At 39.3% G+C, this 12,662-nt stretch overlaps 1 protein-coding gene across 1 annotated transcript in view; it reads left to right on the top strand.

Moving 5' to 3' along the window:
• LOC149449437 (baculoviral IAP repeat-containing protein 1-like) overlaps nucleotides 1-12,034 on the top strand; it is a 48,975-nt gene extending 36,941 nt beyond the window's left edge. The window contains exons 7-10 of the mRNA XM_089693204.1: nucleotides 1,491-1,661; nucleotides 2,813-2,971; nucleotides 4,783-4,869; nucleotides 10,788-12,034. Of these exons, the coding sequence (XP_089549330.1) occupies nucleotides 1,491-1,661; nucleotides 2,813-2,971; nucleotides 4,783-4,869; nucleotides 10,788-10,975 (605 nt within the window). The 3' untranslated portion in view covers nucleotides 10,976-12,034. The remainder of the gene's footprint in view (nucleotides 1-1,490; nucleotides 1,662-2,812; nucleotides 2,972-4,782; nucleotides 4,870-10,787) is intronic.
• Nucleotides 12,035-12,662: the final 628 nt, after the last annotated feature.

Genomic DNA, 12,662 nt, shown 5'->3' with positions numbered 1-12,662 from the left:
CTGGTGGGGTCGTGGCACACTATACGAATGACTCAGACAGTTGGGATCTTCTTCATCAGGAGCTGTGACAAGCTTATTAAAGAGTCATATTCTAGAAATATGAAAGATTAGCACATTCCTGAATATATGAGCAGAAAATACTTCTTTATGCATACATATAAAAAGTTAGTATAACATTTACATAAATATATGTGTGATAAGTAGATGAGAAGTCACAGCCACAAACCAGCCCCTATAAAGATGACGGTATGTCTGTTTTTCTGGCAGACCTGGAACCTCCATTCTCCTCTTTAAAGCAACAGGTGTAAATGAACATGTGCCCATTTATTCCCGCCTAATCTGATCCTCTAAAAACAAACGGATGGGGATTGTTCCCCTCCGTCTGGCTGGATCGAATGGCAGTTGGGTGTAAACAGACAGGAGGCCTATTTACATCTGACCGCCCATATAGAAGAGCAGGCTGTGTCTGTGTCTGCTTTGCTCAGTGGGAATCAGCAGACAGCTCCCCTGTTGAGCAAGCGGATCGCAGGTGGAGTCCGCCCGTTGTGAAAGGGGCCTTAATTTCACCATTTAACCTTAATTATTATTATTTTTATTATTATATTGCAGTCAGGTTGCATTACTAAGCTTATTTTCATTTTTTATTGTACTATATTTTACTGTACCAGAAGTGCAATGGAGATCCAGACTGCTGTTCCACACAGAAAGCAGCAGTCACGGTCTTCAGGAGTCGGGCATGTTCCATGAACACTGCTGAAATCAACAATGCGCATGCTCCCTGCACAGTGTTATTTTTTCAGAAAGCTTAATTTTTTTCTATCTTTTGTTTAGGTGTTTTGTATTCTGGGGTTGGGGAATTATTGGAGAGATTTCTTCTTGCTTTCTGTTCTGTCTACAAGACAAGAAAAAAAAGGGACACAAAAAGAAACCTGACAAGAGTTATATCCATTGCCTAGTCTATCTAAAATATTTAAAAAATGGCTTTACATATGCTTTAATCAGAGCATAGGAAATCCAACACCATTTTCCAGTTTGCCTTGTAGTGTATTGCATATTTCTTTGATTATTTTTATTTTACATGCATTATTTTTATTTTACATAATAAACATTATTACATAATTATTCTTATTTTATTTTACATAATAAACAGTTCATTTATTTTAAAGCCCAAAGCCGAGCATGGCAAAAAGAAAAAAACCCTGCAGTGCCCCCTACACACACACACACACTACACGGATTAAATGCTTGTTAAATATATGGATTTGTGGTACAATTAGGCTGTACCTACTATTGGCTTCAACAGGCATTCTCAATCTGCTTGACTAGTTCCCCAAAGCCTCCCCCCTATGGTGTTCTGAGCTGCAATTAGAAATTTGTTTTTATTATTCAGCCATTATTACTTGTGTTTTTATGGCTTTCCTGATATTTTGGTAAAATGTATTACTACTAAAATTTTACTAATAATTTCATTACTGCATCATTTCTTTCAGAGATACTAATTCGTGGCATTCACAAATTTCCTGAATTGACTGACCTATTTATTGCCCTTCCTATAAATCCAGAGGTTTTAGACCATCTACCAGATGAATTTCAAAGACTACAGAAATTGAAAAAGATTATTTTTCTGTCTAATAACTCTGAAATCGAACCAAAAAGGTTTAGTAAGTACATATAAATGCCTGTTTTTGATAATAAAAGACTGTGAGGTATTTATTGAAAGCAGGCAAATCTGTGCACATTCGCCTGCAATCACCAACTATTCAATACACTTTATCTACTATACAACTATTCAATATACTTTATCTACTATATACGTTTTTGGCAGCAGGAGGGAAAGTGATAAAAAGAGATTTTACATTTTTTGCAGGTTGTCCAAGGTTCAGCAAATATGTGAAGCAGGGGAGGGGGGAAGGGGTTGGCTACTGGTGAATCTTTGACAGTTGTCCCCGCAACAGGTATCCTCACTGGAAGATTTCCCTTTACTTTTAGTGCTGGGGCAGCTCTAAAATTCTGAATTTCACATTAAAGGGGTTTTGCCCCTAATTAGTACTAATTAGAAGTGCTAATTGGTGGTACTAGTAGAACTAGAAGTAAAGGCATATGCTACTTGTCCACTTACAACTTTACCGGATGACTCTACCTCTAGTGCCCATTGTACTGCTCCTCCCATCCACCTCCATCTTCCCTTCCGTACTGCTACTCTACTATGCCTCTAGTGCCCATTGTACTGCTCCTCCCATTCCCATCCAGTATCTCCCAAGTACTTCTACTCTTATCTACCTCCAATGCTTCATGTACTGCTCCTCTATTCTATATCCTTCATTTTCCCCGTACTTCTACTCTTCTCCACCTCCAGCAATGTATTTTTCCTCTGCTCTAAATCCAGTAAATCCCTCTTCTGCTACTCTTGTACCCCTCCAGTATTCTTCCTGTGCTGTCACTCTCTTATTCTCCAATGCCCCTGCACTTCTCCTCTTTTCCTCTTCTGGCTTCCCCCTGTACCAACACTCTGCTCGACCCCTCACATCCTTCCTGTGCTACTACTCTCCTTTGCTCCAGTGCCCTCCTATAGGGCTCTTCTTATTCACCACCAGCATTCACCCTGTAATTCTGTGACCCTACATTCCACCTAGAGGCAACCCTTGCATTTCCTTGTCCCTTTGTATCCTCTCGGTGTTATCCCCAGTTACTGCCTCTCTTCTATTGTATATAATATCAAAATGTGTTCATGATTTAAAAGCAATTGTCTGTATTATACAAATGGTTAGATAATGTTACTTAATGGTGTTTATTAATTATTCCTACATTGCAGTTCAGTTCCTCCGAAGCTTTGAAAACCTGGAATATCTTCATTTATGTTCACAAAATGTGGATTGCAGTGATCTCATGAACTCGCTTGTGACTTGTAAAAAGCTGAAAGAGCTGCATCTGCATGGATCAACTCTACAGGAGAGTAACATGACATTTCTGGGTAATGATTTGTTGCGTTCCATGTATGTGTGTTTGAGCTATAGTGAAGTGAAAATAACAGTAGATGGTTCAGATGTATAATGGAAGTAACATTATGCATCAGTTAAAATGTCACATTACCATAGAGCATTCAGGCTGTGTTCAGGAACTGCTCCCCTGAACAAAGTCTGAGCTCTGTTTACATATGCTGGAACTGTTCCCAGAAGACTTTGGGGCCATTCACAAAGCGCTGCGCTTCTTGCACATGTGGAGTGGTCATCCGTCTGTGAAGCAGCAAGCTGTCACAGCTGGGTGCCCACAATGAAGAAGCCAGCGCCAGGGAGAGAAGGTGGCCAGTGAAACCAGCGGTGATGAGGACACCGCTGGACCTAGGGATAGGTAAGTGGTTGTATTTTAAAAGTCAGCAGCTATAGTTGTAAAATTTTTATCCCAAAAGGAACAAAACTGTCGGTGTAGTTCCTTAAAATGGATTATGCTTCAATCTCTTAGTGTATGTAAATCTGCTAATGCATCTAACAGTACCCTCACCCCCAGTCTGAAAATGCTGCTGTCCAAAGGTGTTTCTGTTGCTCTGTTACCCAGACTGTAGGCTCCCTTGGACAGAAAGTGTATTTCTGGTCAGATCACCTGATGAAAATAAAAGTAAAAAAGCCAAAAACAAAAGTTAATGCAGACACCACATGTAACAATTGGTAAGCAGCAATATTTTTGTAAAGCGCTGTGCAAACTGTTGGCGCTATATAAATCCTATAAAATAATAATAATAATACATTTTTGGTTTTGGGTTTAATACAGTTCCTCTCCTGGAAGGGAGAGAGGGAAAGTCTTCCCAATAGAAACACAGAGTGCAATAAATACCTGGTGGGTTCTAATCCTTTTAAACCCTGTGAAAAAACAGTTTTGGCTGGAGTTGGGCTTTAAAGTAACCTTGGAACAAAGCTTCATAAGAATAAGTTCAGCGGCTCGAAACGTTGAATCTACTGACCATTCCAACATGTGATTTTCACAAAAAAATGTTCTGAATTTTTCATCATAAACTGAATTTAAATTGTCCAGGTTTATAACAGGTTTACTTTAAATTACCAGTGTACTAATCCCCCCCCCCCCCCACAGGGGTTTATTTGCTAAAGCTGGTTCACTCAGAATCTCATGCACTTCTGCATAGAAATCATTCAGCTTCCAGGTTTTATTGCTAAAGCTTAATTGAAAAAGTTGAGGTTAGAAGCTGATTGGTTAGCATGCACATGTATTTATTTATTTATTTACATATATATTGTACATTCACATCAGTCCCTAACCCTCAAGGGGCATACAATCTAAAGTCCCTAACTCACATTCATACATACACATACTAGGGCCAATTTAGACAGGAGCCAATTAACCTACCAGCATGTCTTTGGAGCGCGGGAGGAAACTGGAGTACCCGGAGGGAACCCATGTAGGCACAGGGAGAACATGCAAACTCCAGGCAGGTGGGATTCGAACCAATGACCCTAGTGTTGTACACCAGATTCTGAGTGAACCAACTTCAGTAAATAAACCTCACTGGGAATGATTTGAGAAATATTTTTTATAGAGAAAGCCAATCCCCTTAACACAGCTAAAACATGCAGATACAATATATTATCCCAAATTCAGAGGGTATAATAGCCATTGGTTTTAAATCCTGCAATTGATCATCTACCAGGGAGTGTCCGGTTTTTGCTCCTAAATTGGCTGGGCTGAGCTTCTTGTCAGTGGTTAATGTTTCTGTATCCTTAATCTGCCCTATGGCTTGCTTGGCACTAATTGTTACTATATGTTCTATGACAGCAACAGAAATGAAGAACTTCACAATGCTGAAATGTGTAAATCTAGATGGTATTATAGTAACAGAAAAAGATACAGCAGAGACCCTAGGTAAGCTTTATAAATAATTAATCACTTCCAGTGCTAACATGGACTATTTTTAATAACGAGCTTTACAAGTCAGACTCTGAACCGTGCCCTCACTCAATTCTGTAGCTATAAGTGCATTGCAGGAATTCATCTTCAAAGTACACCACAGAGGAGCTGAAATTACATCACCTTTCTAATTGCGCTCAGCACACCATTTGTCAAAGACTCACTGTTGTTTATGCTGAAGCTATCAGGTTACTGCATTGATTTTTATATAAGGAGCCTTTTTTGGTGCTATTTTGCAACTTCATTTTATATGATCACCAATTTTATTAAATAAAAGAAGAGATTTTTTTCTGCATATTTCACAATGGGAGATTGTTAATTTTTTTATCCATTAGTGACATTGATTGTGAAGAGCGTTTACAAGACATGCAATGACCATTTATAATATGATGGTCCATCTCTTCTGGTAGGTGGCGCTTTTAACCAAGCCTTCAAGGGGTGGTGGAATTTCTCTTGCTGCCAGTGATTTACACTGCATAAAATTAATGAATGGTGATTCTCACACTTTTGGATCTGATTTTTTTGGATGGAGAATTGATTTTTAGGGGGAGACACTGTTATTTTACCTTTTATATGGACACAACTTGTATGGACAATATAAATTAATGTTATGTATCATCTTTGCATGTATGTATAGGGACACTTTGCTGTGGTGTTAGCTATGAATTTATAATTAAATAAATTGGTGTAGCGTTCTATCTATATTAAACATATCAACAAACATACATATATATAAATCAAATACGTGTATGTATAATATATCCAAAAAGTGATCTGATCCTCCAGGGATCAATTTATGATACACTACCACGTGACACAAATAACGTGAAAAAACGTGAATTAAACCAATTGGTCCAAATTGGACCCAATAAATTGTGAATAATCAAATAAAACCCCCAACCCCTAATTGGGATTAAAGTAACATAAATCTAAGTGCAATAAACAGTGTATCCCTAAAATGGGGAGAAATCCTGAATAAAGTGATAAGTGCTCAGACTCCAATATACAACATTCACCATAAAAAACTTGAAAATCTCAACAATCCATTTATAGAAAAAAACGTATAATGAAATATACATATAAAAATGTGAATTATAAAAAACGTCCAAGGAAGTGCAAATCTGCAAAAGGTGATCCAATATTCAAGGACATGCAGGTGATACGGTGCATGTGTATACAAGCCGATGTGAATCCTTAAATGGCTAGATTGCCCCCTCATCTCCTTACCGCAACCCACTGGGCCAACGCGCCTTTCGGATCACGTGCGCGGTGACGTAGTTCTTGGTATACCCAAATCCATGCAGAGTACACCCATAGCATGTGGTGTTAATGCCTATGTATATCTGCTACCAAGTGAGTGGGAATTTGGCGGTTTTTTTCTGCTATACACATAAAATAAATAGTGTTACACTATGGAGGATCTTTCTTCTTCTTTTATGTCATTAATGTGATCCATGTGAGTGAGTTGGCTGTATTGCGGTACTCATCTCTGGAGGGGAACCTCTGATGTTTAGGAGCCACCATTGATGGGGATATTTTTTGGATATCGTTTATTGAGGAGTTACTGCCCGTGAAGGATCCTGGTGTGATCCGAAAGGCGCACTGGCCCAGTGGGTTGCGGTAAGGAGGTGAGGGGGCAATCTAGCCATTTAAGGATTCACATCGGCTTGTATACACATGCACCGTATCACCTGCATGTCCTTGAATATTGGATCACCTCTTGCAGATTTGCACTTTTTTGGACGTTTTTTATAATTCACAATTTTATATGTATATTTCATTATACAGTTTTTTCTATATATAGATTGTTGAGATTTTAAAGTTTTTTAGGGTGATATTTTATATGTGAACGTTGTATATTGGAGTCTGAGCATTTATCACTTTATTCAGGATTTCTACCCATTTTAGGGATACACTGTTTATTGCACTTAGATTTATGTTTCTTTAATCCCAATTAGGGATTGGGAGTTTTATTTGATTATTCACAATTTATTGGGTCCAATTTGGACCAATTGGTTTCATTCACGTTTTCATGTTATCTGTGTCACGTGGTAGTGTGTCATAAATAGATCCCTGGAGGATAAGATCACTTTTTGTTTATATTATATATACACTTATTTGATTTATATATATATGTTTGTTGATATGTTTAATATAGATAGAGTGCTACACCAATTTATTTCATTATAATATGTCTATTCACCTAAGGGTATAGGTTTGGGTGTTAGCAGCTTTTAGTTATCACCATTTTATTTGAAGCGCAGGAGGATCATTACATAATATTCATTTAGCTATGAATTTGTTAACAATTTTTTTCACAGAGGTCTATTCACATATTGATAATTGAATTCCTATTTAGGGCTGCTCTTTTTTTGTACTATCTGAATGACTGGTATCACAGTTTATAGTGGCTGCTTGTATATGTAATTTTTTTTGATGACCTGGTGCATATTTATTTTATTTTGTCTTAAATACCAAACAAATTATACTTTCCTGCTCTGTGCAATGGTTTTGCACAGAGCAGCCCCGATCCTCCTTTCTCAGGTCCCACACTGGAGCTCCTGGCTCCTCCCCCTTGACCAGTGCCTGCAATAGCAAGCTTCTTGCTATAGGGGCACTGGTCCGTGCTTGCTCCCGAGCCCCGCACTATTTGCCTATAAGACACATAGAGTCACGGCTCGGCCCCTCTCCCTGCTGTCTGCTCACTGGCTGTGACTGCATCTCAGCAAATCAAGAGAGGGAGACCCGAGGCTCCTGTCTCGATCACTGAATCGAGAGGAGGCTATGGTAAGTATTAGGGGGGCTGTGGGGGTAGCAGCACACAGAAGGTTTTTTTACTTTGAAAGCATGAAGGTAAAAAACCTTCAGCCTTTAGAACCACTTTAAATATTGAACTGTTTTACAGACCTGGAGAGATATATTTAATTATATATTATAATATTTATTATATATTAAGCTAGTACCAGGTTGACCTTATTTATTGGACCTGATTCTAATATATAATATTTTTTTAATGCTCTGATATATGGGTGAACATCGATAAAGGTATCAAACTTATTCTCATTGTATTTGGGTGCAAATTTGAGTCCCGTATCCAAAGCTTTTATTTCATCATTATCTAAAACCGGGGAACTAAAATTAAAAATAATTTTTTCTATAAGTACTTTTTTTGCTGCATTCTCCTGCATGCCCTGCATCCCCTTCTCCTTTTTAGAAACCTCCTCTAAAAACTTTGTTCCTTTCCCATGTTCCTCCTGGTTTTTTACATTTTCTTCATTGTCCTTGGTTCCCTCCTAAAACTTTGTTGAAATTTTCTTGAACGCCTCCCTATTCAAATCTGTGTCGTAATAATTTCCCAAGGGTTTAAATCTATTCATATTAGGTAAAAAAAAACATGCCTAAGTGATTAAAAACCTCTATTACCTTTGACGATTTATGTGTCATTACTATAATCCTAATCCTCTTCAGGGAACTGATGAACTTTGTTCATATGATTTATTTTTCCTTTTGGGGATTTAGCTATTTGTACACATTTTTACTTTTTAAATCATTGTGACCTCTTTGATATTTCTTTTTTTGGATTCTCCTTTTTTTCTTATCAATTTTGTTAATCTTATCCTGTACCTTTTTTAGAACATTTATGGTACTCCTCCATTTCCTTAAAATATATTTTTTTCTCTCATTTTATATTTTATTGAAAAAAAGAGAAACCCTCCTCGTTGGACTCAGCGTCATTGAGTCCATTGTTGGGTATGACCTCTCATCCCAGTCTGCATGGTATGAAACTTTCACTCAGATATCTTCCTACCATGTCCCACTAGTTATGGAGTTATTTTTTTCAAAAAATAAACTTAGATGTTCCAGAGTCATCTCCAACACAACAAACACTTTTCTCCTGCACTAGGAAAGGACTCAGTAGACCCAATAGGAATGTTCTGGAATATTCTGGAATACGCACTGCTTGCTGCCCTCAACAGACCGTGGTGGTCCAGATACACTAGATGCAAACGGAGAAACAGGAAAAGGGCGCACTGACCTAGTGCATTATTGTTTAAAAATATTTATTAAAGAAGCAAAGTAAGTATCATACTCACAATGGACATAAAACACAGGCATGTCAAACTGAACAAGATGTATGCTCCAACCAACATCGATGGAACCCTGGATGACCAACTTGCTAACGCGTTTCGAGGACACAGCCTCTTCCCTAGAGCCTGGCTTGAGGAAGAGGCTGCGTCCTCGAAACGCGTTAGATAGTTGGTCATCCAGGGTTCCAAGAGGCTGTGTCCTCGAAACACGTTAACCAGTTGGTCATCCACGGTTCCATCATATGGACTCAGATGTTGGTTGGATCATACCTCCTGTTCAGTTTGACATGCCTCTGTTTTTATGTCCATTGTGAGTATGATACTTTGTTTTTTTAATAAATATTTTAAACGATAATGCACTAGGTCGGTGCGCCCTTTTTCTGTTTCTCCATTTGTTCCAGAGTCATCTGCCTGACATGTTCCATTTTGTGTAAAAAAAAATTTGACCACGTTAACATACCTATTCTTGAAAAAATCATCCATATTATAACTACATCCAGTGCTTATAATAAAAAGAAATGTGATAAAAATTTGGTAGAGCACTGTGCTGTTCAATACATTATTCATAAATGTGTGGTTTATCCACCACTATATGCAGTTGCACCCCATTTACCGGAAGTCTACTGGAAGAGAGACACTCAGAGTAGCGCTGCCCAGAACAGTCAGAGCTGTTACAGGAATATTTTCTACCACGCTGACATACAGTATGCGTGTGAGCACATGTGAGTGTATAGGCTGTTAGTAGTCTTTTAATAATAATTATTGGGCTTTTGCTCTAGATGTATTTTTACTTCTTTCTATATGCCCAGGGGATATCCTTTGCAAGTGGCTTTCAACCTTTAGCAATAGAGGTCCAGCTGTTCTGGTGGTGGAGTGTGCACATCGGGTGACACTTGTAGTAACTGAAATTTTATTGGAGCACAAACACAGAGAATGATATATACCATTGATCTGCGATTGACATTTGTCAGTTTAAAATATTTACACACGATTGTGGAGAAATTGTTTTCACCATATAATGACTTTTTTTAACTTATATTTTTTATATTGGGGAGCACTATTTTATTTATGGATTTATTTATTTCACAAGATTGTTTTGACCGATTTTTCTTTGTTAAAGCTGCAGACCACTGAAAAATGAAAAACTAGTGTTTTTATATTTGCCCGAGTAAAATGAATGCTGAAATCTGACTTGTAAGTGTATGTGATGTTACTATTAAAGGCTAAGTTCACCATTTGGAGCATGTTACATTCATATTTAGGGTATTATGTGTTACATGTTCCAGACATGCTTCCTGCACCCCCGATCCTCCCGGGGCTTGTTGTTCTCAAATGGCCTGTGAGCATACATACAGAGGTACGGGCAACAGAGCTAAAAAAATGTGCATTCATTATTTTCAAAACGCTGAACTTATCCATTAAAGTGATGCTTGCCTAAAAGAAAACTGGCAGCTGCTATTGCTTTCCTCCTAATAATGCTAGCTGCCTGGCTGTTATACAGATCCACTTCTGACCTGTTACAAGTGTACATATCAAGCAAGTTAGAGTTAAGTCAGTCCTTACCTGCACACTTGTTCTGGATTGGTGCTGCAAAGTATTGAAACAAAAAGATCATCCGGAAAACGAGGTTACTAGCATTTGCAGAATGAGAAGCCAGCAACTGCAGCTTGTGAGTCTCTGTTAGCAAAGGTCACCTTTAAGTCATTTAATCACAAAAATTTTAACTGATAAGAACAAAGATAAATGTAATTGAGATAAATGCAATAAACTATTATTTCCTCATAGCTGTGGCATTGGGCTCCCTCATTCATCTGGAAAAGCTGTATTTGCCAAAGGGCCAAGGAATGACTTATGCTGCTAACCACTTCATTGAACAGTTCCAGAACCTTGCTAACCTCCAGTTCCTCAACATGAAAGAGATTCTAGATGATGAAACTATTTTACTTTTCGGTGAGTACTTCATGGATATGTGACACTAGTGTCTTCAGGTTTAGCCCTCTCTGTCCCCCTTTCTCCTATTTTTTAAAGATATCCTATAGGTCTCTAAAGATTTTAAAACAAGATCCACCTGCTGTAGGACAGAGTATGTTCACCCTCTCCAATGCCAATTTCTCCTACCGCTTCACCGTTCCATCCCTGCACCCTAGGAAAGCCTCTTTGGCATCAACATTTGCAGGAGTGGAGGATACCTGTATCAGTCGCTGCATGCTAGTTACTTTTTCTAACCCCTACATTACTGCAGGATTTAGCAGTGACATAGGGGTTGAAAGAATGAACCCTCAGCACACAGGCATAAGGCATTCTCCAGAAGTGTTGAGTAACCAGGACTGTGTTTACCAGTGTTGGAATGGGGAAGTAGAAGGAGTCATGGGCCACCAAAGAAATGGACTGTCTTCTACTGCAGGGGTTTGCTGGTTTAAAATACGTAAATACTTTACAGGCTCTTTTTAAGTTTTTGACACATTTATATAGTGAACTCTTGAAAATGTGAACTCTCTGTATTTGTAACCTCTCCATTATTGACACAGATGTATCATTTCTCCAGGGAGCTACAAGCACTTTCTGGTTGTTAAATCTGGTGTTAGGAAGAAAACATGAAATACAGTAATTTTCTTGGAATTTAATAGAACACATTCAAAAATCTCACAAAATTATATCAATATGTATGTATTCCACTGTATATTCATGGCCCAGTCAAAAGATGTCTAAGTGCAAAAATAAATAGTTGTAACTGTAGCACCCTGCTCTAATTAGACTGCTAGGCTAAGTTCAGTTTTTGCTTCACTGTAGTGAGTGGAGCAGTGACCTATTGGATTTGTCTGTTCAGGGTTTCATAAGCTGGATGTTTGATTGCTCCCACCTACTTCTTGAAGAAGTTTCCAGAATATAGGGCAGCAGATTGAAATGACCAGTATGAATATATATCACGTCCCAGACAATTTCTGGAAGGAGGTGTTCAGAAGGTAGTTGGGATGGTGATCAGGGGCGCAGATAAGGGGGGAGTCAGGGGGTCTGAACCCCCCCCCCCCCCAGAGGAGAGTTGCCAACCATCCCTGCATGGTGCAGCCCTCGAAATTTCCACTCACCTGCGAGTGGAAATAAGGTGGAGGTGGCAGCAGTGCCGGGACTAGGGGTGTGTGGGAGGGGTGGCGGTGACGAGTAGCGATCTCCTGTATGGCTTTCAATAAAGCAGATGGAAGCCACGGGAGGGAGAGGAGGAGATGCGGTTTCCAGATGCTTTATTGAAAGCCATACAGGAGATCGCTGCTTGTCACCCCCCCACCGTTGCACAGAACATACCTGATAGTTCAGTTTTCTTTTTGGCCCCCCCCCCTTTCCCTCCCACCGCTGCTGTGTTACCGCGTGCTGTGTTCCCACCATCGCTCTGTTCTTCTCACTGCCCAACCCCTCCCCCCATCCTCCGCACCAATAGGAGAAGAGGGAAGAGAGACTGGATCTGCTCTGCCTCCCTATGTCCCTATGTGCTCACACTCCAGTCCTTGCAGCTTCAGAGGATGTGTGGGCGGGAAACTGAACACAGCAGCCGACAGCTCTGATGCATCTGAATGAGTCATGGTGAGTCCAATCTACCTTCCTTCCACCCCTCCCTTCCTTCCTTCCTTCTACCCCTCCCTCCCTCCCTTCCTTGCACCCACCCCT

The sequence above is a fragment of the Staurois parvus genome, unplaced genomic scaffold, assembly GCF_062004578.1.
Source record: "Staurois parvus isolate SC_StPar_1 unplaced genomic scaffold, SC_StPar_1.0 ptg000618l, whole genome shotgun sequence".
In the NCBI taxonomy this organism is placed as follows: Eukaryota; Metazoa; Chordata; class Amphibia; order Anura; family Ranidae; genus Staurois; species Staurois parvus.
Note: the sequence above shows the minus strand (reverse complement) of the source record. Positions and strands in the feature narration are given on the sequence as shown.